Below are 27668 nucleotides of genomic sequence, written 5' to 3'. Positions count from 1 at the left end.
TTTTTGGAATTCCGCTCCATTTCCGCTGCACTCACCAGGCTCCCAGGTCCTTCCTGTGCGCACGATGGTGACGGATGGACCTCATAAGATTGCTACAGCTCACCTGCCCTCCTCCCTTCCGCTCTCTCTGCCTCTCTACCCCCATTCTCTACTCAGTGGCCAGCTTGACCTTTTAAAAACATAAATCAGATCATATTGCTTCTCTGCTCAAAACCTCCCAGTGGTTTTCCGATCTGCAAATAAGAGCCAAACTCCTTACCCAGGCCTGCAAGGCCTCCTGTGATCCGGCCGGCTGACCTCCCCTGCACTCAGGCTGATGCAACCCAGCAGCCTTCTTGCCCTGCCTGACTGTGGCCTCTCGGGCTTGCTCCACAGAGCTTTGCATTTGCCACTTCCCCTGCGTGGCATGACCTCTCCCTCACTTCATTCGAGTGAGCTCTGCTCTCCATTCTCACCTCCTTGGGAGGGACCACCCTATGCAAAGTCACTCTCAGCCATTTCATATTTTTCACCGCTCTTCGTACAACCTGAAAACATCTGTCTTTATTTACTCAGGTGAGCGTGCGTGCGTATTGCCTTTCTTCTCCACCAGAATTGTGAGCTCTGAATGGATGTATTCACTGCTCCATCCCCAGCCCCTGGAACACTGCTGGTACGTGACTCGGGAATGACTGAAGGCTGGCTGGCTGGGGGCTTTACGAACAGAAGCAGCCACTTGTTGCACAAAATTGCTCACCTGCTACAGGGTTTGCATGCAGAGGAGGTGTGGGGGTTGATCAACCTGGAGGGGATGCGATGGGGATGAGACGTGTATCCAGATTTAAAGGATGAACCCCTTTAGCCATTTAGATGCAACTCTGATAGGTCTGCTTTCCACAACGGATTACATGACACTCCAGAGTTAATTCCCTGGGGCTGATGATGGGCACAGGAGAGCTGAGCCTCACAGATCCCCGGGGTCTTCAGTCTCTCCTTTGTCCCAAGACCCCGGGACCTGCTTGGCTGCTCACACGAAAGAGCAGGGGCTGAGGGAAGCCTCCTGGGCTGAAGCCCCAAACCTATTCAGACACTGCCTTCCCCGGCTTCATGACATCCAGCTGGAGAAACCCCAAAGCCCTGGTGGAAGAGTGGGAGAGTAGGATGAAGGGGAGAGCTTCGGATGCAGGACACCTGGGCTCCAGGGGATCTGGGCAAGCCCCCTCTCCTCTCTGGGCCCAAGTCTGTCCTTAACTTGACATAAGGGAGTTAAGTTGCATGCATCTCTAAACTCCTCTTCAGCAGTGACTTCTTAGAGTCGTATGAGCTTCACATATGAGATCCCCGGGACTGGCTGTTTGAGGGTGGGGCAGCTGGGAGAGAGAACCCCCCCCACCCCAGACACCTGTGACCTGCAGTCCCGCGGTAGGAGCCCAGCGTGGCCAGCAGGTGGAGCCCTTGCTGCGCTAGGGTGCTCAGGCCAAAGGTGGCGGGAAAGTTGGATTTTTAAAAATGCAATTAACCCTGAACTCGGGGCAAGCTGTCCAGCCACTGAAGAGAGCTAGCTGCCACGGGACCCTCTAAACACACACACACACACACACACACACACACACACACACACACACACACCTTCCTCCCAAAGCCTCCATCGGCTGACAGACTCAGGGTAAAATACTGCAGCAGCTATAGGAGGTCGCCTGGCTCGAGGCTGGACACGTTTCAAAGATCCAGGTGCCTTTTCTCCTCCTCCCATGCTTCCCGGGAGCCCGTGCCCTGGACGCCTCTTCTCCCTGCCATCCGCAACCCGCCAGACCCCATCTGGTCCCTTGCAGGGCAGGATGTAACTCGATGGAGGCCAACTCAGCTCCTCTTTCCAGATGACTCTCTTCCCTTTCTGCCACCCTCCTCCCCTCCAAGGTCCAACCATCACCTGCCAGGGTAAGGTCTAGATCTTATTCCTTGCCTCTCTCCTGCCCCCTGAGATCTGCTGAGGAACCTCTGGTTAGAGCAGTTGGAGAAAAGCAAGGGGGAAGTGGGGGCGGGGAGAGCAAAAGGGAAAGGTCTGGCTTCTGCCAGATAAGAATGGAAGGATTTTTTGTTTGGCCCCAACTGCCTCTGCCACTGTTGACACACTTGGGAGTGTTTCCTGAAGCTACTGGGCAGTGTCTGGCAGTGCTCCCTCCCCCACTTCCTATGGCAGGGTTGGGGGGGGGGCTGGGAGTGGGGGGCGGGTGCACTTGCGGACGTTTTTGCAGTTAGGCTGGTGTCTTGGTGCTGAAGGTAGGAGCCACCCCCTCCTGGAGTTGGCAGCCAGATCTGGGGAGCAGAAGCTGCCTGCACCAGCCTCCCCTGCTCTGCTCCCAGCTCAGGTGGGAGGTGGTGTGACAATACACGCTGCACGGGGCTCCTTCCCTTGCTTATGCATATTTTGCATCCAGTGACCAAAGTGTGCCACTTCTCAGAAGGGTGTTCACGACAGCTCGAGCTCCCACGTCCTCAGCACACCACCCTCCATCCTAAAGGCGCCTGCTGCACTCTGGTGTCTGTCTTTCTATGACTAGAAACATCCAGCCTTCCTGTGACCCTCCTCCAACCCCCCCCCCCCACGCATAGGGACACTTGGCCAAGGGGCAGCACCCTGGCTTTTGCCTGTATCCCCTGAGATGGGCCCACCTCTTTCCAGGGTCACCCCTCTCCACCACATCATTGGGAAGTCCGGCCGGGTCTGACCAGGACACCCGGGACACCGCCGTGACATGACATTCAGACACACCTGGCTGGGAGAGCGACACAGAACAGATGTGTCTCGGTATCACTTTAATTACAGTATTTACACACACCATTTTTGTATTCAGAAATAAAATCCACCCAGTCTTCCTATCTCTGGAAAGTTCTATTTCCAACTGTCATTGAAACCAAGATCTCTGCTCACCCCTCTGGAAAAAAAAATACCTAAAAATATAAATGAGAACCTTGGGCCACCTACAGAGGAGGTGGCTTGTGATGTAGGTCCTCTGGAGATGTCGGGGGCCCTGACTATATGGGGGTACAGAACAGTGAGGGGGTTGGGGTCGGGAGGCTGAGACAGAAAGGAGTCTGCTGGGAGTCTGAGTCCACAGCTCACCCAGGAGTCAGGGGGAGGAAGGAGGAAGCCATCAGGATCAGAAGGCAAGGCCAGGACCTAGCTTCCGAGCGAGGGGCTTCTTCAGAGGTGCACGGGTCAAGAGGCTTGGCTCCAAGATCTGGTCCCTTGGTCCCGTTCACTGAGACTCACAAGGAGAAACGGGGGCCCAAGATGAGACTCTGTGAGTCCCAGAGAGACAAGGACTGAGCCATCCCCTCTCCCTCATTTGTCCCAAAAGATAGGGACGCATGTGTCCACGCATCCCTATGCTGTCTCCCAAACATAGACACAAGACATTGTTCAAAACTTGGAGTCTCGTTCCAGGCTCAGCCAGAGAACAGTGCAGGCTTCTGTACACAGAGGTGCAGGGAGAAGGTGTGGAGCTCAGGGAGCCCGGAGAGCATGAGGGAAGCCGGTGCCTGTAATCCACAGTGAGCTGGTGTGAGCACAAGGGAGACGGTTTAAGACAACAAGTCTTGCTGGCTATAGCATTACAAAGGAGCAGGTGCACTGAGTTGCTTTGGTTTCCCTAAAGTAGAGGAGACAGACATGAGGAAGACACAGGAAAAGACAAAGCCTCCCAGGAGGACATTGTAGCCCAGAAAAGGCCATGCTTCCCCCTGGAAGTTCTTTTAATAAGGCAGAGAGGAGGAAGAGGGAAGAAGCCCACACGTGAATGATGTGAGATCATCACCCCCCACCCCCCCAACTCTGGTAGCTTCTCTGTACTTTGGCATGTCTCCCTCATGTCTTTACTCAAAGGAGAGACCAGACTCTAGGCTTAGTGAGATGAACGTATAAAAGGTAGGGGCTACCTCCCGGGCCCCAGGATGGAGAGAACCCCTCGGCCTGGTGCAGTGCAGGGCCCCAGGAACGGCCTTGGAGGGTGTGTGCAGCAGGAAAGGCTAGAATGTTAGTGGTGGCAGCTCCAGCACAGAGGCAGCATGTGGTCAGGTGCTGGGAGGGGCCCCTTCCCCAGACCCTGCCCAGCCTTACTCCCCCCCAGAGTCACAATTCTGTGTCAGCCACCATGTGTTGTCTTGCTGAATGGCCGTTTCTGGACGTGGCCTGGCCGGTCCCGTTCTCCTGAGCCCCTCGGTTCACACTGGCCTTTCCCTGAGCCTCAGGGGAGGCCCCAGGGCCTGAGCTATAGCCCTGGCCTCCACCGTTCTCCGTGTAATAAGGGTCTTCGCCCTAGACAGTGTATAAATAAAGGAGCATTATCTGGTAAGCAGGGGATTGAGGCAGTGGGGGGGTGGGGGAGAGAGTGGGGGTTGCAGCTGCATGTGCAGACTCCTTTCTTCCTGAAGAGCGATCAGGGTTCCAGCTCCTAAAGGAGAAAGGACAGAGGAGAGGCACCACATGGTGCCACCGCGACTTAATAACCAGTTCCCACCAGAAACCAGGCAATCCCCAGCATGGGATGACCTCCCCAGAGTATGTACCAGGCCACGCCAGGAGTCAAACCCCAGTCTTGTCCTCCCTCATCCAGAACACTTGAAGAGGAGGTTCTCCTTCCGTATGCCCCCTTCTTCAGAGCTGGGTGGCACCCATGGGCACTTAATATACTTGCGGATAAGTGTGGCTGATTTAGCAGCCTGTTCTGGTTGTACCCAGCCAAACTATCCCAGGCAAGATCATAAATAGATGACATGAGCCATCCACTGCCACAGTGAGCAGGTGGCCTGACCCCAGTCAGTGCCCCCTTCCTAATCTGCTACGCGTTATTCAGACTTGTCCATGGACATGGTAATGTGCGTGTATGCACGTCAACGGGTAAGGGCACAGAAGCACCTTTTCTGGTATTTCTCCTCCCTCCTCATGACATTTAGGGACCTCCCCAGAAGACCCCTATCTTCCTCAATTTCTTTGCTTTGGACCCCCAAACTGACCAGCCTTTCTCCTGTAGGGCTCCAACTGCGGCGGTTCATCAGGAAGTAACCAGTGGTGCCCAAGACAGCCAGCAGGATCCCTGAGGTGACCAGTGCAATTAGGGTCTTGCGGGAATAGCTCTGGTGGCTCCCAACATCTTGTTCAGTGAAGTCTCGGATTCCCAGCTTGAAGGGAAGACACAGAAAAGACAGACAGTCACTTGTGGGATGGGAATTCTGCAGCCCATTCCAGGCCCAACAGGGGGTGCACACAAGAAGACTTTGACCCCAGGGATTTTTTCGAAATGGGATTTCAGACTGCCATCCCTTAAACAAGCTGCACCATAAAATTTTGTTTCAAGCACAGAAAGGCAAAGATTGTTGGAGAAGGATGGAGAGACAGGAAAGAGGTCAAGAAAAAAGAATTACTTTCTCCCCTCCTCGAGTGAATTCCCCTGACGCATATTCCCTCTGAGACTTCCCATCATCTTAGAGAACTTACCTTTTTCAGGTCAGACTGGTGCTTTCTCAGAAGTTGGAGTTTACTGAAAAGTTCTAGAATTAGAAACAGGGACTGTTGAATCTAGAATCAGGAAGAGATCATCCTGCTGTGCCCCCCTGTGATGTTCTAGATGATGCTCTGATGGCCAGGGTGGGCCCTCTCAGGAGAGCTTCTCCCAAAGTCAGCCTGGCTCTTGTCCCCTAGCACCTGAGGGCTCTTTTCAGCCCAGTTACTAGATTTCTTAGGATCCTCTAAGCTCAGCCCTGCTCGCTCCCCAGAGCCCAAAGCAGATGCACCCCTTACCTGTTTTGTTGGCCAAGACCAGCAGCAGGCAGTGAGGCCTCACCTCAGACTGGGCCAGAAGCAGGGAGCACACCCCGGCCCCAGCCTCAGCTGGCTCCTTCTCACACAGGACTTGGGTCAGTTTTAATTCGTTATCCTTCTTAAAGTCCTCCTGGGCAGACAGAGAGAAATGGCGAGCGGGAGATGAAATATGAAATTACTAACGCACCCAGAACGGCATCCAGAGTGTCAGGCACCGATCCTGATTCAAGTCACACCATTACTCTCTAAACAAGAAGGACTTTTTCTTTTTTCCCTAAAATTTTAACTGGGGGGAAAATCCTGTGACCTATATATATGCAAAAACACAATAAGAAAAAAAAAAAAAAACTCAAAAATGTCCCAGTACCAAAACGTATATGTATCAGTGTCATGGGTGGCACTGTAAGGTGTCAGAGAACAGATTCAAGACATATGATCTCATTGAAGGACTGCCCGGGCACGCATATGTTATTTCAAATTAAACTCAAAAGAAATTGCCAATCACGGAAAATATTAATAATGTGTCGCCGATGAAGGGAAAATCCTTTGTTTCAAGGTTACAATAGCCCCAAATGTTGGAGGAAAAGCCAAGGGAAGTGAGGCGTAGAGCACAAATCTATGGCTATGGACTCGGGCATCCGAGGGCCCTTCCCTCTTAGCCTCCAGGGGGGCTCCCGAAGAGCCCAGCTCCAGCTGAAATGGGGTCTTTCTCCCGTCCCCTTTTTCTCATGAACGGCATGGGACCCAGTTTTACGTGGGGTTCACAGATTGCTCCGGGTTGCTGGTGGTCTCTAGGACTCGGGAACTCAGCCTCCCCGAGAGGGAAATTCTCATGATTCTTGGACAGTTGAGTCCCGGGCCCGGGAGGAACTGGACACACCGGCTGTGGCCTTCCACAGCCTGTTCTCATGAGTCCCAGGATGTGTTCCAGCAGCTTCCAATCAGAGCGCCCCCACCCCTGCACAGGAAAGGAACCGAAACCAAGACTCTCTCCTCTGTCCGGATGGCAGATGGTGAGGAGGAAATGCCTGAACAGCTCCGACAACTTTCCTGTTTGGGGGGGGAAACTGCTGGGGCGTGTGGGGGGCATCCGAACTGAGCCTCCGTGGAGGAGATGGCTTCCTGTTTGTGGGGCGGCACCGCTACTTGGGGCCCTCCCAGCCTGGAAAGCAGCCTGGGTATTTTCCTACTGCTGTGGCCTGAGGCAGGAAAACCCAGGATCCTTTGCTCCCACACAAGGAGCAAAGTCAGGATTGGCCTGAGGCCCCAGCTTTCTTCTCTCGGCTGGAATTTAAGGGAGCTGAGTAGGAACTCACCGGGCTCGGGTGAGGCCAAAAGAGCAGGGCTAGCTAACCTCTAGGTCACAGACAGAGGAGTCCAGAGGTAGCCTCAGAAGGCCCTCAAGAGCCAAGGTCACAGAAAAATGAATTCTCAGGCCACTGCTGCTTCACCCCTCAGAGAAAGGTCTCGAAGGAAGTACGTGGAGAGAGGCTTTGTTTCTGGAAAAATCAAGCTCTTATAAACAGCGTTTGCTGGGGGCAGTCTGGACACCTCGGGATATGGCCAGTAGCTCCTTCTTCCCTAGGCCCCTTTCTCTTTGGGGAACCTTATGTTGCTTCCCCGTGAGCACCACACCCTCCCAAACACCATGCCTTCTGGATGAGGAGGAGGGGAGTCCCTGCCTGGACAACTCTGGGCTTCTGGAGGTCTCTGGTTGAAATATGTCTTCTGGAGAGAGGTAGAGGGACAGGGCTCCTGCACAATCTAAACAAGCCACACAAAATGGCACCTTCCTCAAACTACAGAGTCTTAAGAAGCTGCACCTCAACCCTGGTCACCTCTTCCGACATTTATGAAACTCCGACTGGAAGATGCCGAGTGAAAATCTCTGCACGTGTATCACGTGTGGGGTGGGGTGGGAGTGGGGGTAGCTGTGAACGCCACATGGTCACAGCTCTCAGTCTGCATACGTGGCCATGAAAATAAATGATGCTTACTATGTGTCCGGCACTGTTTTAGTGCCTTACGCCTATTGACTTATTTAGGCTTTGCATAACCCTTTGAGATGGGTGTTATTATTCTCCCCATTTGACAGATGAAGAAACTGAGGCACAAAGGGATGGGTGACAGAGCTCCTTCCATGTTAAGTATGATGAGGAAGGTACTACTAAAGTGCTATGGACATTCAAAGGAGGGGGAGCACACATCAGGTTGGGCGTTAGTGGAAACATGTCATGGTAGGCGTCGAAGAACGGGGAGAATGTGTGCAGGAGAAGCTGGTGGGGAAAGGCCTTCACATGGGTGGGTGGGGGGATGTCCCACCATGGGAAGCCCAAGTGCGTGAGAGCCTGCGACCTTCACAACCCTGGCTATAAGAAGAAGGAAGACCACCACCTTCTCCCTTGGATTCCCCATCCTTCAAGACTCCACTCTAATCCCACCTCCTCCATGAAGCTGGTCCTATCTTCCATAGCCTGGCTTCAACCTTGCCTCTGCTATATTTTCTAGGTTCTTTGCAAGTCATGCAACTAGTCTGAGTGTGAGGTTCCTCTGCTGAAGACTGAGCTGTGACTGAGGAGATGTTGCATGAAGAGCGCCCAGGAGCGTGGGCGGAACCTAATGGGCACTGGACAAATGGCAGCTAGTACTGTTACTATTCATAACGGCAATACCTCTTTGCCATATCCCCTAGGATCCACGCTTCAGATGTGACCATAGTCTGCCTTCCTGTCATAGTCATTTCTCCCTGGCTAGACTATAAGACTCCCTAATGGGGGCAGTGGGTGTACGTTTCATAATTTTGAACCCAGACCACGCTGAGCCTAGCACCGAACAGACAAAAGAACTCAGCGAATTGTTGTTCAACTTAACATCCCAACTGGTTTGGCCTCCAGTGGGGTCCCTCCACCCTTTGCTTAGTTTCTTGGACTAAATTCAAGGGAATAACAGCGGCCAGCCTCCCACTTTGGAGTCCAACAGCATCAGTGAATTGTGTTTGGAACTGGATAGTAGCAGGTGGATCCTGAACAAAGCACAATGCTTCTCCGGATGCTTGAAATAAACATCCTCCCCCAAGAGAGGCTGTGGGCAGATATCATGGGAGAGTGGGCAGGAGGAAGCCACAGCCTTTGCCATTTTGCTCATGAGGTTCAGATTTGTGAGCCCCTAGCCACATCTGTTCACTCATGTTCCTTTGCAAAAATAATACCTACTATAATAAAACCATCTAACCTTCCTTGGGTAGCGTCCTCAAACTTTGCAAAGACTCTTAACATGTTAAAGAAGATGTTGAGCATTGGAGCGGGGGGTAGGGAGGGACAGGTATTTTTCTAAATGACCCGTAGGACTTTTCCCAGTTTTGCGATTTTTAGGATCAGTTCTCAATCTCTCTCTCTCTCTCTCTCTCTCTCTCTCTCTCATTTTACCTATTTTGGTGTGAGTTTGACACTGCAGGTAAAAACCTTGTTTCCATTTATAGACTGGAGTGAAGGGCCCGCTACAAGTGACACAATAAGTGGGCAAGGAGTTAGGCTGCTCCAGACCTCAGGCTCTCTCCAGGAGACACACTGTCTTCATCTATCCTCCATCTGTAAGTTATTTTTTTTTTTTCTGCATGGAAACGGACCTTTAGTGTTTGGGCAGAGGGCAAGGAAGGCGTGGGCTGGTGGATATGATCTGGAGGTTGGAAGCGGCCTGCCTTAGATGAAGTCAATGTGACAGAACAAGGGTGATGTGAGCTAGCTGAGTAAATACAACCTCTGCATATAAACACATGTGGCTCCCAAGAAAGGTAGTTCTAAAAAACAAATTAGCGGGCAATGGGCTTGTACAGAGGTTTCTCCAAAGAGGATATGCAAATGGCCAATAAGCACATAAAGAGATGTTCAATATCACCAATCATCAAGAAATGTCAGTCAAATCACCATGAGATACCACTCATGCCCATTAGGATGATTGCTATAAAAAAACAAACAAACAAAAACATGCACACACACACACAGGACCTAACAAATGTTGGTGAGGATGTGGACATATCGGAACCCTTGTGCTCTGCTGGTGGGAATGCAAAATAGTGCAGCTGCTAGGGAAAACAGTATGGCGAGTGGTCAAAGATAGAAAAATAGATTTACCATCTAACTGAGCAATTCTACTTCTGGGTATATACCCAAAAGAAACAAAATCAGAGTGTTAAAGAGGTATTTGGACAGCCACGTTCATAACAGCATATTCACCATAGCAAAAGGTGGAAGCAACCCAAGTGTTCATTGGTGGATAAAGGGATAAACAAAAGGTCGGTGGAATATTATTCAGCCTTACAAAGGAAGGAAATTCTGACACTAGCCACAACATGGATGAACCCTGAGGACATGATGCTATGTGATATAAGCCAGTCACAAAAAGATAACCACTGTATGATTCTACTCCTGAGGTCCCTGGAGTAGCCAAATTCATAGAGACAGAAAGTAGATTAGTGGTTGCCAGGGGCTAGGAGGTTGGGGGGGGGGAATGGGAAGTGGCTTAATGTGTGTAGGGTTTCAGTCCTGGACAACGAAGAGTTCTGGAGATTGCACAACAATGCGAATGTTCTTAATGGCACTGAACTGCACATGGACTTATGAATGGTTAAGGTAGTACATTCTATGTTGTGTGTATTTTACCACCATTAAAAAGTGTCTTGGTGGATTTCCCTGGATAAACAAGCATAGCATAAGAAAATAAAGTAAGAAAAAATAATCTTGTATTTTGGAAACTACTTGGGAAACCATAACCACAAAAACTAGATTACCCAATGTTGTGACAGGGAGAGTGAAAGTCAGACTCAGAGTGACAGGTCCTGCTAATGAGGACTCTAAGATGGGGTAGCAGGTGCTTGAGAAGAGGGTGGGGTTGCCTTCCCTCCCACTGGCTGATGGAAGTGATTTCTGCCTAGAGGTGAAGGATGGAGAGCAAAAGGAGAGTAGTTGAGAAATAAATGTTTGTAGACGCATGTACAGAAGATAGGCCTATACGATCCACATAATGAGAGCTAACAGGTTGGATACTCAGTAGGTCCCAGGGCAGTGTGAGTGTCTGAATAGCTGGGAACATGCACGCATATTTCCGTTATGGGAATGTACTGAAGGCAGGAACATGCCAACATTACACAAGTACTCAAGGACTTGATGTTAGGGGATTTCAAATCCTTCATGCTTCTCTTTAGGCTGTGAGTAGGGCTTGAGTTTCCCACAGTTAGAACCAGTCCCACGGTTAGAGCCAGTCCCACAGTTAGAACCAGAACCCTCTGACACCACAAGTACCAACGCAACCTAAGGCAAGTAAGCAGGCACCCCGCCACTCACAGCCCTTGGAACAGACTGGTTATCAGACAAGCGTGCGTGAGGACTCTGGGTAAAGGAATCCGAAACACCATCGGGAGCTTTGGCTAAAGATTCTGAGCAAGGACTGGGGAAACGTTACCTTGGGGAGCTTGGGGGAGGCACTGCTGATTGGAGGCTGGGGCAGAGGAGTCCTCAGGAAGAAAGGGGGACTGAGAGTGGCAGAGGGGCCAGGGAAACGGTAGCAGGACCTGGTGCTACCATAGGTCAAGAGCGAAGCAGCCTTCTTTGGATACTGGAAGACTTGCTATCTTTCCACATCCCTACTCACAGATCCTCCCCAGATCTCAGGAGACAGTATAGACCTTCTTAGCTGTGGCATGCGTGGATTCGACAGTAAAGGCCACCGAGAAAAAGCAACCACAGCATAGCAAGAGGAGTTATTTCTGGAGTAGCAGTAAGTTTCTGGCACTTGTCTTGTACGATGACCCTAGTTAATTGTGAACCTCGAATGGACAGACACTTAGAATGCTCTGCAATTAGTTCTAAATCGGTGGTACAAAGAAGCCGCATTTTTGGCACAGACCAGTTGTGATACACAGGAAAACAAGTGCTTAACCAGGGTATCACTAAAGAGCAAAACAAAACAAAAAGTCGCTTTTTTTTTAATAGCTATAATTAGCAAAGGGTTTGGCCACTTTTTAAAAAATTAAGTAGAGTTGATAATCAGCATCAGAAACACAGAGCATTACTTGTACATTGCATATTCATGTTCAGGTTTGCCATTTTGCAAATTGCACTGTTACTCCATTGTGTGGACTTACGCCTTTGCAATTCCCATTGTTTTTGAAGTCCTAGGTTAAACAGACCTCAGGTATAATTTTCAAAGATCCGTGAGTCAGAACGACCTCCCTGATAATCACAGGTTAGATAAAGGGTTTTTGGAATGGACAAATATAAATGACCAAACGCTTTCTACAGACAACAGTCTACCCAGGTCCTTTCCAATCTATGCCTATATGGGTTCCTTAAATGGATTCCCAACTTGTAAGGAAATGTTTTTCCCTACAAGTGAATAGGAAGAGTCCTGTCATTCCATTCTTTGTTGAGGAAATTGTAACTGTCAGGAAAATTTACTGAAACAAAGCAAGGACGTCTGCTATCACCATTAAAAGTTAACACTGTGCTGTATAGTCTTACCAAAGCAGTAAGACGTGAAACTGAAACAAGGTCTAACTACTAAAGACGAAGAGGAAAACAGGGCATTGGGGTAGATAACTTGATAGCTTGCCATAAAAACAAAGACAAATCAGCTAGAAAGCTCTAGGAATTAACAAGCAAGTTAAAGGAAATGGCTAAGCCCAAGATAAATTTCACAACTCAACTTTCTAATATACCAACAATGACCAATTAGAATATTTAATGGGAAATCTATATTATAAACAACCTTTAAAAGTCCATAAAGCCTACAGAGAAAAAACTGTAGCTTTTCGTTTTTAAAAACTGAAAAGACAATATGCTGAACGATACAAGAGAAGACCAGAAAAATAGAGGGATTTACAGCAGTTCCAACAAAAACTTTACATTTAAAAATTTTTTTGACAAGATATTTCTAAAATTTTTCTTAAAAAAAAGATGAAAAATACATTTTTTATAGTTTAGTGAGCAAAGACCTGCCTTTAATATTTAAAATACTATAATGTAAAAGTATAATAAAAAAGTATAATAATTTTGCAAAACTTAAAACAGGCAAAAAAGAAAAAAAGACATCAAACAAACAAAATACCTCTAAAGAATATGTCCTGGGATGTATAAAAACTTAATAGAAGCTGAAAAACAACATTGCAATCAACAACGGAGGGGATCACTCAATAAATAATGTTAGGAATGACGGTTATATGGAAAATATAGCATTATGGCACAAAGACATTCTTTCTATGCGGATTAAAGAGTTATGTGTCAATAATAATAAACAAATTGGTAGATTACTAGTTTATATTTCACTAAGGACTTTCTTGACATAAAAGCAAACTTAAATCTGGCAATGTACATATTAAACGTACTAGGGAGAATGGGAAAAGTTAACAACTAAATTTAATAAAATTGTCTTTGCCTTCTTTGCCCACCAGATGGGGCCTCTTACTCCCTAAACCCAAAGCTCAGTGCAGGAAGGTGCCTGACCAAGCTAAGTCTCCCCACCACCACCACCATCTGGTCCAGTCCTATAGACGGCTTAAGGATTGTGGGAGAAGAGGGAAGAGGAAAGGATGGATGGGGGTGAGGTGGAGGGGAGTTTGACTTACACAGCTGGAGGTCTCATTTAGCTCTAGGCAGATACCTTGGTTCAATTTCACTTCTTTGACTCCGGAACATTTGATTTCTCCCTGTATTAAAACACAAAGTAAATAAGCTAGTATCTTTGCCCTTCATTTTTCCCCCCACCTCTTTTCCAGTTTCATTTCTGTGAGGTCCTTCCTTAAGAAGTTTTAGGAAAAAAAGGAAATTTTAAAATGTTGGAGGACTAGAGCTATATAATGGTTTTACTCCCTTCCTCCATCTCATCCCCATCCCCATCAGATAATCAAAACTTGTGTTACTAGCCCAGGCTTGCCAGCAAGTAGCTATTTGCAGTCTTAGTAAACATGAGCTTGGATGGTACAGAAATGGAAGAGGGGAGGAACTTGTCCCACTGGGGCTGTTTTCCCTGTAGCGGATTATACACTTGCAGGAAGACCCTATAAGCAAACAGGTAATAGGGTGGCCAGGCTGAAATGGTGACACTCCTTTTCTTCCAGGCCCCTAGGACTCTCCAGATTCCTATTCTGGTTGCTTTGAAAACAGAAACCAGGCAGGTTCCTCATGCCCTCCGCCGGGCTCCATGCCCTCATATTTTCTACCCTTCTTGCTGAAAGCTGTTGACAGCCACCGACCCCAAGGCCGAGCTTACTATCCCTGGTCTGCCCAGTTCTCCATGGCTCCTCTATGCCTGGCATACTGCCAAACCCTCTCTATAGAGGAAATGGTGGCTGTCTCAAACATTTCTGGAAAAGTCGTCCCATTAAATGGAGGATGGTTTTCAAATATGCCCAAAGGGAGATGGTGGCCTGGTGAAAGCCCAGACGGAGAGGTACTAGCAAGAACCACAGCAGACCTCCTTTACTTGGCACTCTCCAGAAGTGCAATAACCCCACATCAGCTGCCTGTCTCCACTCCTTGTCTGTCCTTTCCAGCAACATTTAAGCTGCATATTTTCTTTTCTTTTTTTCCTAAGATTATTTATTTATTTATCTATTTATTTATTTATTTATTTATTTATTTATTGAGACAGAGACAGACAGAGTGCAAATGTGGGAAGGGGGAGGGGCACTTGGAGAGGGAGAGAGAGAATCTCCAGCAGACTCCTCACTGAGCCCGGAGCCCGACACAGGGCTTGATCCCACAACCCTAGGATCATGACCTAGAGCTGAAATCAAGAGTCGGATGCTTAACTGACTGGGCCACCCAGGAGCCCCTAAGCAGCATATTTTCCATGCTAATTATCACATGACCCAAATCTCACTGGTTGGGATGAGGAGAGGTTGAAGGGAAGAGAGAGTTTGCATACATATGAAACAATGGGGCAGTCTGTCACTGCTGGCCCAATTCACATACCTTGATGGTACTTGGGGTGTCATTTCTACTTGGGGTAGGAGAAAGTGATGTATAATATTCCGTGGGGGATGTCACAAGGCTGGTGCTGTTGTAGGGGGGATCCGAGCCATTTCCAGGTAGCAGGCTGGGCTCCAAGGTCACATTTGAAGTTGAAAAGTTGGTTGGGGTAAAAGATACCGTGATAGCTAAAGAGGTCTGCGACTGAACAGAAGAGTTCATGGTCCCAGGCGTTAGGGTGATCTCAGAGGTAGATGTGACATTGACTGTAGTCTCTGAAATAGACCAAAACACAAGTGTGTATGAGCACGTTTGCATAAATACACACACACACACACACACACACACGCACGCATCTCAGTTCACTGTTTTAAATTAAAACCTTATAGAGAATGATATTGGCATGGGTCTCAAACCAGAAGAGGGAACTGGGAGAGTTTAGGGTTACTTCACGTCCTAACCCTTACCAAACTCATTTCCGCCCAGCTGCGGGAACCATCGCTATAATTGAGAATGTCATTAGAAGTGCTTTCAGGGTTTTGACAGACCTGGATTCTGGTCTACCCTAAAGAAGTCAAAAACCAGTCTGAACCTGTACATACTTTCTTTCAGTTAGAAGAGATCAGAGATTTCTAGGGAGTCCTCATCTGATCCTTATTTTATCACTGATCTGAAGTCAGCGTGAGGGCAGGGTACAAGGAGAATTACCGATCAGGATCAGCTGCCAAAGCGCTAGCCTGAGAAAGATGTCACTAGAGAGGAATTATCAGGAACGTACTTCAGGGTCCCCTAAGCATGCTGCACAAACCATATTTCATGGGGCTTGTACGTTTCTCTCGGAGGGGGCAAGGAGCCCTGCGGGTGGTGTGCAAACATCCTAATGCTTTACCCAAGCAACGGCAGCATCCCTCTGGGGCCTGAGACAAACCCTCTTTACCTGAGATGGTTGCTGTGGTCCCATTGCTGTCCTGGGAGACAGAGTACAGGGTGGTAGTTCCAGAAGGAGTTAGTGTGATGGCTTCCTGTTTGGATGTATTTGCAGAAACAGTTGACATTATTTCTGTGGAGGTTGGCACTGTGGTAGGAGTAGTCATGGTTTCCGTGTTTGTGAACCCAAAGGCTACAAGGAGAAACAAGGAGAAAAAGTCAGTACTTAAATCATCCTGGAGCCTCACGACATCATGATTATCCTTCTGGACAGGTGACTCATTTCTCACGACTGGATTTTCCCTAAGAAAATAAGGAAGGAAAAGTTTGTATGCATCAAATGTCTCATATAGTCCTATTTACAGGAGGGAAAAGTTGTGAGCAACTAAGTGAATTACAAGAGGATAAATGCTATATGCACGTCACATACCATGATCATTACAAATGAAAAATTGTAAAAAACAAACAAACAAACCACCTAAAGCCACATGAGAATGCAAGACAATGTTTGCAATGTATTAACTAAAATATCAAACTATCACACTGTATCTCAATAAATATCACAGAATCTAAAATACGGGAGAGGAAATGCCTTTTTTCCTTTTTAATGTGTCGTCCTCTCTGTCACTTTCCATCCACTGGAGTAATATACTCTTGGAATAATCACTAGAGTCACGCCATCTCTACACTATCCCCTTAAAAATCTTCTCTCTGTCCAAGGCTGCCCCATTCCTAAACCCCCTTTGTTCTTTCCCTCATGGCCTGCAAACCCATCTTCCTTGTCTTCTTGAGGAACTCGGTGAGCCATCCCAAGATTTCTTTCAAGAAGCTCTGACCTAGGAATCCAGCGGGTGAACTAGAGAACGTAAGGCCTAGTTTCTCATTAAATGTAGTGGGAAGATAGTGTAGTTCTGGCTCTGCTCATAACTATGTAGTTTAATGCATGTGTGTGTGTCCGTGTGTGCCTCAGTTTACCAATCTCAAAAGTGTGGGTCTTTTCTTATACGGATTGTTGGGAGAATTAAGGACAAATATTAAATCGATGTAGTATAATGTTCCTGGATTTAATTATTCTCTGAAGATCTTCCTGAGGGTCCTTGCCCTTCCATGAGTCCCGGGGTCCCAATCACTGCCATCCTTACACCCAGGATGGAGAAGCTTCCTGGTGGGATCCTGAGCTTTAGAGTTTTATAATCTGTTCCCCCCTTCTCCTCTGCCCTGCCCCAAATCATAAGGAGTTCATGGGGCAGCAAAGATACCCTCTCTTCTAGATCATACAATGGGACCAGAACTCCTAGAACTTTTTGTCTGAAGGGTTCTTTACTCCCTTGAGGATCTTTATGGGGCCCTTCCTCCTAGTCCAACCTTCTGAGCGTGAACTGCAGCACGAGGGTATGCACCCCAAGGTGACAGGGTGGCCAAGAGGTGGCTGTCTCAAGGAGAAGAGTTACACATTAAGCATGTGGGTGGTGTGTCCCTTGCATGCATGCAAGTTTCCCAACAATGTGTGCCAGAGTTGGGATAAGAAGAGAAGATGGAAAAAAGAAAAAAAAAAAGGAAGAAGAGAAGAGGGACAGGCTGGGGTCAAAGGCCATCTCCTCCTCCTCAGCCACACTGTGGCTCTGAATTCTGAGACTGACAGGGTCCCAAAAACAAACTTGGCTTTCCAGGAGGCCATGAAGGTATATTTTTCAAGGCAAGAGGATAGTGGATATTTTATTTATTAGAGAGAGAGAGAGAGAATTGGTGGGGAGAGGCAGAGGGAGAGGGAGACTTAGACTCTCTGCTGAGCAGGGACCCCCACCCTCACGCCTGCAATGTGGGGCTCCATCCCAGGACCCTGGGATCATGACCTGGGCCAAAGGCAGATGCTTAACCTATCGAGCCACCCAGGTGCCCCGAGGATATTTCATTTATAAGCTAATAGGCCTGATTGATAACCTTGGAGTACGCAGACATATAGAAAGAGGGCCTCCATTCTACTCTTGGCTTGGGCCCCATAAAGGTTATGAGTGGACTTGGCATCCACAGGTTAGTACCCAGCAGAACCACCCTCAAGGAAAGGCCCCTAGGGATCCCAGGCCACCCGAAAGCTGGTCTTTAAATTTTCCTGATTGAGATCTAGGCCTGTATATTTTGGAGGTTTCCAGGCAAAATAACAATGTAGAATGATACCTCTTCTTTCCCTCACCATCAAGAGGGAAGTTGGGCTTTAGTTTCATTGCAGTTAACCTGGGACCAAGAATGTCACCCTTAACAGTGGAGAAAAGTCTCCCTCTCCCATATCTGCCTCTCTCCCCACCTGCTGCAAGTAGACTGAAAGTAATGGAAAGGACAATAATCACACCTTAATATTATGTGCAGGTGAGGAAGAGGTGATATTACCATCTCCATTTGAGAGATAAGAACCTGAATCAGGTTCTCAAGGTTTTGGCCAAGAGGGGAGGCCACAGTTCAAGCGGGGCAGGAAGCAGTGGGGCCCCTTGGGGTTTAGCGACACTTGAGTAGAGGGAACAAGAGGGTCAGTGAGTCTAAACTGCTAAAGGTCAGGATGCATCCCCGACACTTTTGGAGAGAAAGGAATGGGCTCACACATGGGTTAGGTGGGTGTTATTTTTCCAAAATAAAATAGATGGGGAAGCAGATGCAGTCTTCCTCTGCCCTTAGATAGCATCCACCTAGCCAACTGCCTCTAAGGTATGAACTCACCATAGGGGGCAGGTGGTGGGAACATGTGGACATGGAACTGAAGGATCATCCTCCCCTGGTACCATTCCAAGGCACCACTGGAACTCCCCCTTGACATCATCCTTCCTTCCCACCCTTTCCTCTCCTTCCTTCCAACACATCAATTCCTGGGAATCCTATCTGGCTCAGGCTAGCCCAGCCCTTTTCTCTTTCCAAAGAAAGCGGGGCCTTGACTGAGGTGATGTCATGCTTCTGAACCCCCTCCCCCAGGGCCTCCTTCACCCAGACAAACAGTTTTGAACTTTTCCAGATGTGAGCAGAGACCTGCTGCTAGTCCTGAGGACAGAGGTGCCTGTGCCAGATAAATGAAGCAACCCTGGACCCAGGCCAGCTACCGATCCACTAGGGTTGGGCTCCCGGCCACCACAGCCTCCTTCCGCCTGCCACCTGGCCAAACCGAGGGACAGGTAGCAGGATCCACTGGCGAAGGGAATGAAACCTCAACCTCAGATTCATACCCCTGAGCCTGGAGTGGGCAGGGATGTCCCCTGAGACCCTAGAGAAACAGGTCAAAGAGGAGGGGCAGAAAGGCACGGCTAAGGGATGGGCAGGATATGGGTGAGTGGGAGTAGAGCAGGGGACCATGGTGGTAGGGCCCTGGAAGCCAATCCAATCCAGGTGCTGTCACGTAGGGACTAGCAGGGACAAGGGCCCTTGGTGTCACAGTTTCTAGGGCTTCCGTTTTAGAGCTCCTGCGAAGAGACTGTATCTGGCAGGAATAACATTTACACGAATCAAGACTGACCCCGGGTCTCTCTTTATCCTATCTTCTCACACGTCCATGGCGTTCAACCATCAAATGCTGACCCTTCTTTCTCTAAGCTTCTGTCCTCCCAACTCCGGAAGGGAGTAAGAGCAGCTTAGTGGTTAGATTCTAGGGGACAATTGGTGAAACCTCCACTCCACTCCATTCTAGACTGGAGCCTTCCAGACAAACAGCCTTTAGGCCCAACCCAACAGAGCATTTATAGGACAATTAAAAACCAAACAAAAGGGTATCTTATGCTGTTCACTTTCCATCCTACCCTTATTAACTGTGCCTCCCTAAGTACCTGATTTGACTCTAGATATCCTACTTGATCTCAACTCATGAACTTGGGACAGAGGGAGGAGACGAGGTATCAGAAGTTGGCGAAATGAGGCTAAGAAGCCAAAGGGGCCGAAGAGGGGTCACGAAACGCACGTAGTGAGAGTAATGCACTTAACTTATAAGTACTTATCCAGAGCTGATTATTTTTGTTTTACACGTAGTTCTAACAAGCATGGTTATCTGATAGCCTCGCTAAAACTAAAAAGTAGAGACTCTTAGAAGCAAACAACAAGGAGAAACAACAGTTTAAAAAAGAAGAAACAGATAAATGAAAAACAGACCCGAGGATTGAAACCCACACCGGTCTGGAATCATTCACGGCAGGAGTAAATAAATACGTACACCTTAGTAAGCATTAACAAAGTCACTGAGTTGTACCAGAACCAAATTATTTTCCCGATCCATCTGAGTCATGAAAATGTAGTCCTTTTTCTGAGGGGCACACTAAGGAAGCAGGGGCATAATGTAACACATTTTTCAGAGATTCCAACTACAATTAATAAAATGGAGAATCTTTTTATCTTGAAAGAGAATGTACACCTCCTCAGAGATCCAGAAAGTTCTGCTAGCTCACTAGCTAAATTCCACACTTGATCTTAGCCAAAAGGCCGAGAAGCGATTCCCTAGCTAAATTCCCATGCTTTAGAAGACTATATACTTGGTCTTGCTTTTTAGAGACCCCTGAGGTTTAGTGGGAGTTGTTTTTTTTTTTTTTTTTTTTTTGCTGGTGTCCCACCTCCTGGCCAGCCAGCCCCATTCCACCATTCTGTTCTGATTCTGGCAACTGGCCCGGGAGGGCTTTCTGGGAGGAATTCTCGGGTGTCTCAGCCCAGGGAGAGACAGTAACAGGAAGACACAGCCTGCTGGCCCTTCTGCTGGGAACCCCCAGCCTGTGTTTCTGAGAAGACAGTGAATCCTCCGCTCCAAGAGCATGGGCTCTGGAGTCAGACCTTGTATAAAGGCTTCTCGACTGTGTTCTCACTGTCAGGGCTTAGGAGGAGGCTTCTTCAACTCTCTAGACTTTACCTGTGAAATGGGAATAAAAACCGCCCCTACCCCCCTGGTTGTTTTCAAGAACAGAGGAGCTAAGGGGTGTAGAGCACTTAGCCTGGCTGGTAAACACTCAAGAAATAGCTGTTATCTCTAGTCGAGGGCCCCCTTTCTTTCTGTTTCCCAGGGACCTTCAGACATGTCTCTCCGCCACTTATCTGGCACAAAATCATATATGCTGTTTCCTGAGTATAAGTCTTGTCGCCTCAGTTACATTATAAATTTCCTTATGCCGGAAGCATCCCTTAGACTCATTCATTTTACCCAGGGCGCGAAGCATGACCCTCTGAGCTCAGAAGACGCACTTAGACTGAACGGGGATCATGGCAGGCATGGTCACACCAACCTCCTCCCCATAGAGCGGTCTCATTCACATTTAAGAGGGAATTTATTAAATCAGGGAGCATCCACGGGAAGATAACCAGAGTTAGGAGAATTCTAGAAACCAAGTCTCACATGGTTGAGGGCCTGGAGTTATTTCATCTAGATCGGAGGTTGGCAAACAGCTGGTGGACCCAACCCACCCACAGACTGTTTGTTGTATGTCCAGTGAGCTAAGAAGGGCTTTTCCATGCTTAAAGTGTTGTAAAATAAAACAGAGTAGAATATGCATTGGAGGCAACATATGGCTTCCAGAGTCTAAAATATTTACTACGTGGCTCTTGACAGTAAAGTTTGCCAACCTCTGATCCAGAAAAGAAGAATTTGGGGATGGAGAATAAATAACTTTCTTCAAGACTCATTTCACTTCTTTACTCACTCTTATTGGTCATAAACAAGCACCAGGGATGTGGAAAGGACCATGCTCAGTGCTGGGGGCGAGGGGGGGGAGCACAGAATCAGAGAAGGTTCCTTCCTGAGGTTTGGTGTGTGTGTCATCACAATTTAAATAAATCCCTGTCCTCAAGGAGCTTATAACCTGGGGGGGGGGCAGACAGATCGCTAAGGATTGTCGGGAAGAAAGAGCAGATTCATTCTGTGGTCGTTCCAAGAATAGAATTCGATTAGAAGTCACTGCAGATAAACCGCAGATAGAAGTTAAAGTTCACGATGAGAAGATACAAGAAAGCTGACTTCGCTGCGATACAAAGAAAAGCTCGAAATAACAGGGTTATCTCTTCAAAAACTGGCTGAACTCATCTGGGAAGGGGTGAGCCACCCATCCGTTCCAGGAGCACTCAGGAAGCGTCCCTGTTACGCATCTGGCTGAGGTTGGGCATCTTGGACCAGCACAGAACCGAAGAACCAGCCTGCTGCCTTCCTGTGGTGCCTCTGAACCTAAGCTGAGACGTGAGGGTCAACCAAGCATCTGCGGCCTGAGGGCACCAGCGGACTGGGACTTCCCTGTACTAGGCAAATAGCTTGTCGTGGCCCCCATCCACCTACTGTGGAACCCCAGACTCCTGAGCTTTCTCTGGGGGCCCAGCATTTGTCCTGGTCCCCTCTTCCTTCGTGGTCCTCATGGCCACTGACTCCTCTTCTGGAGCTCTGTGCCTCCCTGATCAGGCTGCTACAGTCCTCCTTCCGCTTCACTGTGTGCCAGCCGAGCACCCAGTCCTCTATTTCGGAGCACACTAATACCAGGCCGGGGTGCGCGTATCAAAGCTTTAGGAGCCAGATCACACAGCCCAGCCCGGAAGAGACAACGGCATAAGCTTGAAATACCAGACATCACTGTGCACACCGTAAGGAGCTTCTCCTCGCGGGGTCTGTTCCACCCTCGGGCACCACTGTTTGTCTGGTGTTCCCGGCACCTCCCCTGCCCTCTCCCTCCTCCTTCTGGCCTCTGGATTCCCGCAGCCTGCGTGTCTTGGGCCCATCAAATGCAACATTCCACTTTATTTTCATTCGTGCCCAGCAATTCAGTTTCCTGTCTGCCCCTGCACACCCAAGGCCTGTTTTTTTTTCACCCAGAGATGCGTTAAAAGCATTTTCTTTCACAAAGGAGAACTGGCCACCTAGAGATGCTGCCTCTCTACAACATCTCAGTTGTGGGTTCTTGGAGTCTTTCCCCCGCTCCCCAAATCGGAAAGAAGCAGATTTCCCAATTAAGCCGAGAAGCCTTTTTCTTTACATCTAAAGGGAAGCGGTTGGTCTCCGGGCGGGCCCCGGAGTGCAGGTGCTACGACGTATACCTCCATCCACCCCTATCTGTGCGCACCTGGATCCCCTAAGACACATGCATCTTTCTCCCCAGCAAACTCAGGGGCCGTGGGGACCAAAAAAAAAATCGTAGATAATGTGTTTCTATTTCTTAGCTGAGAAGGGAAGAGAATGTTCTCATTAGAGAAGTCAAAATCCAGAAAAATAGGAAATTCTGTCCTGGCAACTCTGAGCATTTTCTTTCAGAGGCTGGTGTTTTCGTTCTTTTTCCATACCTTCACATTTTCAGTTCTCCACACTCGGGGTCATTTAGTGAGACCAGACAAAGTCCGGGAGAGAGGGTGGCAGGCACCCTCGGCGGAGCTGAGTAACCATCCGGCCCTGAAAGTGAGCCCAGGCCCTCCGGCCCGGGGTCTAAAGGAAATCAGGCAGTGAGACTCTAGAGGGTGGAATTTTATTTGTTCCTCCTTTTTCTTTTTCTTTTCTTTTTTCTTTTTTTTTTTTAATTTGTTTTTCTAAGACTCTGCGCCCGAGTTTATCTGCTGCAGTTTGGCACTCTTTGCCCTGAGCTTTCAGAGACAAAGACTCAGAGAAGGAAAGAGGAGAGGACAAGTGAACCAGGAGGCCCAGGAGGTGGAGCCAGAGGGATAAGAAAAAAGATGCCCAGGCGTGTTTTATCAAACAGGAATGCTGCCCGAAGAAAACTTGCATTTGTAAAAGGTGCTGCCAGCTGGACTGACCCTACTCCGGGGGACCCCTGGGGACCACTGAATTCGTCAGAGGTCCCCAAGGCTGCTCCTCCTCAGTCGGCATGTGGCAGAGATTCAAAGGGTGGAGTCCTCTCTCCTCTGGAAAATATCTGATAAAATTCTTTTCCCTTTTCTTTTTTCCCCCTCTTACATGTAGCCCCAGACAGGATATGGGTGTGGGGTCAGCATGCACGAAGGACCCAAAGGAAGAAGAGGAATGTGAAGGGAGGAGGGCCTGGGGGGTGTCCTTATGGCAAGAGGAAGGATAGGCCGCGGAGGGCTTACAGGGAACACATACCCTGAGCCTGACCCACATGGGGTTTCCTAATAACCTGAAAGGTGTCTCTTCCCAGTTGGTGGCATGGCAGTCCTGCCTGGTGGCCTCTCAGTTCCCACTCCGCCTCTGGTCACCACCCAGGGCAGCCCCATCCGCCACAAGAAGAGCCTACTTCTGGCTGGCTGCTGTGCCCATCCTTCTGCCAACTTCTCACGGGGACAGAAAGACCTCCCCAGAACAAAGCTCTCTGTCAGTGTACAGGACACAAAAACTACAGAACCCCAGGGGTCCTAAATTTTGCAGTAAAAAGCACAGATTTCCTGCAATGTCCTTCCATTAGCATTTCAAGATACGATCACTCACTTATTTATCTCACGATGTATGCCAGGACAGAAAAGGACTCCCAGTATTAAAAAATAAATAAATAAACAAACCCTAGAAAGTTCTCAGGGAAGACAGAAAGCTCCAGACTGGCCCAAGTGATCTAGCAAGATTGAGAATAGGGAGCCATGCCTGAGCTGTCACCCCCAAAGCTGAGACAGTAGAATTCTCAGCATAACTGGCCCAGATTTTGCAGGAGTTAAGCTGCTTCCCCCCACCTCCTGCTATGGGCCAAGGCGACACTGAAACTGGCCAGCTGAAGAAATTACAAAAAAAAAAAAAAAAAAGGGTGGGCCTCACTCGGCCGGGGACCAGGTCATCACACGCTGTGTAGCCAAAGCAGAGTGGAACATCTGATCAGCTGTGTGTCAACTCACCCTTGTTATGAGGGTGCCTCTAGCATCCAGGGGACTTCCCTGGTCTAGGGCCTTGGCATCTCGGTGACAGTTTTTCCCCTGCCCCAGAGGGCAGGTCTGGGGGCTGCCAAACTGGTCAACCCAGAACCTAACTTAGAGCTTTCTCAAGCCAGGAGTCTCTCTTCACCTGCGTGGGCCCAGAGGGGGACAGCAGGGGACACGGAGGGCAAACGGGCTTAGCAGGGAGGCCCAGGGCACCCTATGGGGCCATGGTGGGTGGCCTTTAGGATGCAATAAGAGTAGGGAATTGGGAGCTCTAGAGGGCTGGAAGTAGAATCTCGACCAAAAGGGGGAACAATGTACAAAGTTTGAAACCTTCTAAACGGGATGAGAAGGAGAATGTTATTCCCAAGTGAAAGCGATTAAGAACAAATACTTACTGAGCGTCTATTATTTCTTTTTCAAAGTGAGAACAAGCGGGGGTGAGTGGAAGAGGGGCCACCAGGCTGCTAACTCCCTAGTTTTCGAACTTGGACGGGGGAGGGGGAAGAAAGCCCCGGACATAAGGAGTCTGAGCTGCTGCCAGGGTGGGGGCTCGCGAAGGGGAGGGGGCGGCAGGGCGCACGACGAACTCCGGTGACCGCCACCTTCCCTGCGTTGTCAATTTAACTTTCGGATCTTAAATGCAGGGATTTTTTTTTTTTTTTCGTTTTCAGGGACTGTTGTTCATTCCACACGCCCCTGGTCACTAACTCAGCCTGACTCCCGGGCCTCCCGCCGCAGGTTGGCTCCCGCTCCTTCGAGGTCCACCTGGGGCTTGCCCGGTCCCGGGGCTCGGGTCCCGGGGCTCGGGGTCGCCTGCGCGCCGTCCCCAGCGGCCGCTCGGGCCTGGGCTTTGGGCATCAACCCGCAGGCGCAAAACTTTCCTGCGTCTCCCCCCTCCCCCCATCCCCCGCTCCGGGCTGCGGCTCCAACTGCGCTCCGCACCTCCGGCCTCCCGGACGGACGCGGGCACCCTCGCAGCGCGACGCCCCGGACCGCGGCGCCCGGCCGGCCTCCGGGGAGCCCAGGGCGCGCCGCCCCGCTGACACCTGGCCGGCCACCGCGTCGCCCGCCTCGCCGCGCCCGTCCGCCCCACCGCTGCCCAGGTGCCGCGCGGGACCCGGCGGGCGGGGCGCGCTTCCAAGGGCCCTGGGTCCCCGCGGAGCCCGGAGCGCCGCGGGCGTGGGGCTTGGGTGGGGGCCCGGCCCTCCGCGCCCCCAGCCCGGGGCTCCGCGCCCCCCGACCCCCCCAGCCCGGGGCTCCGCGCGCCCCACCTCCGCGCCCCCAGCACGGGCTCCGCGCTCCACTTTCGCGCCCCCAGCCCGGGGCTCCGCGCTCCACCTCCGCGCCCCCAGCCCGGGGCTCGGTGCGCTCCCCACAGCCCGGGCTCCGCGCCCCACCTCCGCGCCCCCAGCCCGGGGCTCCGCGCTCCACCTCCGCGCCCCCAGCCCGGGGCTCCGCGCGCCCCCCACAGCCCGGGCTCCGCGCCCCACCTCCGCGCCCCCAGCCCGGGGCTCCGTGCGCCCCACCTCCGCGCCCCCAGCCCGGGGCTCCGCGCGCCCCACCTCCGCGCCCCCAGCCGGGGCTCCGTGCGCCCCCCACAGCCCGGGCTCCGCGCCCCACCTCCGTGCCCCCAGCCCGGGGCTCCGTGCGCCCCACCTCCGCGCCCCCAGCCCGGGGCTCCGCGCCCCACCTCCGCTCCCCAGCCCGGGCCCCCCCGCCCCCCGCGCGGGCGCGCGGCCGGTACTCACGCAGCAGACTGAGCAGGCAGAGCGCGGTCCAGCCCCGCGGCAGCCCGCCGCCCGCGCGCGCGCCCCTGCCCGCCAGCATCCTTCCCGCGCCGCTCGGCTCGGCTCCGGACACACGCGCTCGGCCCCGGGACGCGCCGCCGCCCGCCGCCCGCCGCCCGCCGCCCTCCGCCCTCCGCCCTCCGCCCGGAGCGGGGTGGGCGAGCTGGCTGTCTCTCCCCACCCCTCCCTCCGTGTTCCTGGCAAGGCCGGCCCCTCCGCTTGGCCGCCGCCACCGCGAGCGCTCGGCTCAGCCCCGCAGGCGGGGGACGGGAGCGGGGGCCGGGGTTGCCGCCGCCCTGGAGGCCGAGGGGGGAGGAGGCTGTGCGGCCCCGACGCCTCGCTGCACCTTATATAGAGGCCCCGTCTACTCCTTCAGGCTCCACTTCCACCCCACTCTTAACCCCTTTGTGTCGGCCTGGCGGGCGCCGGGTCGGGGTGGGGGGGTCGGGAGGGGCGGGGGGCGCAGGGGCAGGTTTCCAATGAGTTCTCGGCGCCCGTCTTCTCTCCTTTTTGTTTCTCTTTATTTTTAACTGTAAGCCCAGAACAGTCTTGCCGAAGGACTCTACTGCGAGGGCCCGAGTATACGAGTGTGAGCATTTTGCTAATCAGGTAAAAACTGAGCCCACGTCCAATCTGATGCATTTAATGACAGTCACCCCAGAGACTGTGCTGCATGGTAATGAAGCATAAAGAGTGAGCAGGACACATAAACGACTGTGATTATTCATTTTACCCGTCCAAACCATCCTTGTGGGTTTTCTTTTCACTCCCCCCCCCCCCGCAGGACCTATTTGTGTTCATCTGGAGGGGTTTTCCCTGTGACCGTCCCTAATTTTCCACACAGTTTTAGCCCATCACCATCACCATAAAGAGAAGGACTCTCCTGGTGCAGAGGTCCGCCCTTCTCCAGGCTCCCCCTCTCCAGCTCTGGGTCTGTGACTCCACAGGCTTTATCTTGCTCCTTCATCAGGAATAGGACTCCCGCCCCACCACCACCCCACCCTCTACTGCCTGACTGCCTCTACCCTGACACCCTCTACCACTGGCCCCTGCCTCTGGAGCTACCTATTTCTCACGGGTTGTTCTAGATGTTGGTCTGCTGAGCTGCACGAACTCTGAGCTGGGCGGGCAGCCTAGTCTCAGATTGGATTGGATGGGGTGTGGGTAGAGGCTGGAGGAGGAAGGGGCTGGCAGGAGCAGATGATGGCACCAGGGAGGAGTAAGATAAGGCACAGTCTGGGAACGTGCTCTGAGGTCCTGAAAGGAATCACAGGGTGTCACAAATACCCAGTCCACTCTCCTCCATGATGTGGGCACCACATAGCCAATTAGGGAAGAAGGATTGTCAGACCAGCACCCCCCCCACACACTGATCTTTCCTGATTTACTTGT

General features: G+C 50.7%; 1 protein-coding gene across 1 annotated transcript; it reads right to left on the bottom strand.

Annotated features, from left to right (window-relative positions):
• Positions 1–2779: 2779 nt before the first annotated feature.
• On the bottom strand, positions 2780–26394 carry CD34 (CD34 molecule). The gene is made up of 8 exons (XM_055319112.1): positions 26238–26394; positions 15701–15883; positions 14767–15038; positions 13419–13499; positions 5780–5930; positions 5477–5529; positions 4996–5160; positions 2780–4297 (listed from the first exon to the last, which is right to left on the bottom strand). The coding sequence occupies exons 1-8, from the start codon at positions 26314–26316 to the stop codon at positions 4112–4114; spliced, it is 1170 nt and encodes a 389-aa protein (XP_055175087.1). The 5' UTR covers positions 26317–26394; the 3' UTR covers positions 2780–4111.
• Positions 26395–27668: the final 1274 nt, after the last annotated feature.

This window comes from Nyctereutes procyonoides, unplaced genomic scaffold (assembly GCF_905146905.1).
Source record: "Nyctereutes procyonoides isolate TBG_1078 unplaced genomic scaffold, NYPRO_anot_genome, whole genome shotgun sequence".
Lineage (NCBI taxonomy): Eukaryota > Metazoa > Chordata > Mammalia > Carnivora > Canidae > Nyctereutes > Nyctereutes procyonoides.
Note: the sequence above shows the minus strand (reverse complement) of the source record. Positions and strands in the feature narration are given on the sequence as shown.

Excerpts from the sequence above, each read along its gene's own strand:
- CD34 (XM_055319112.1), bottom strand. The coding sequence starts at position 26,316 with ATGCTGGCGGGCAGGGGCGCGCGCGCGGGCGGCGGGCTGCCGCGGGGC. Across the intron at positions 15,884-26,237 it reads CTGCCTGCTCAGTCTGCTGC|CCTTTGGGTTCACAAACACG; the intron begins GTGAGTACCGGC and ends TTCTCCTTGTAG. Across the intron at positions 13,500-14,766 it reads ACACCCCAAGTACCATCAAG|GGAGAAATCAAATGTTCCGG; the intron begins GTATGTGAATTG and ends GTTTTAATACAG.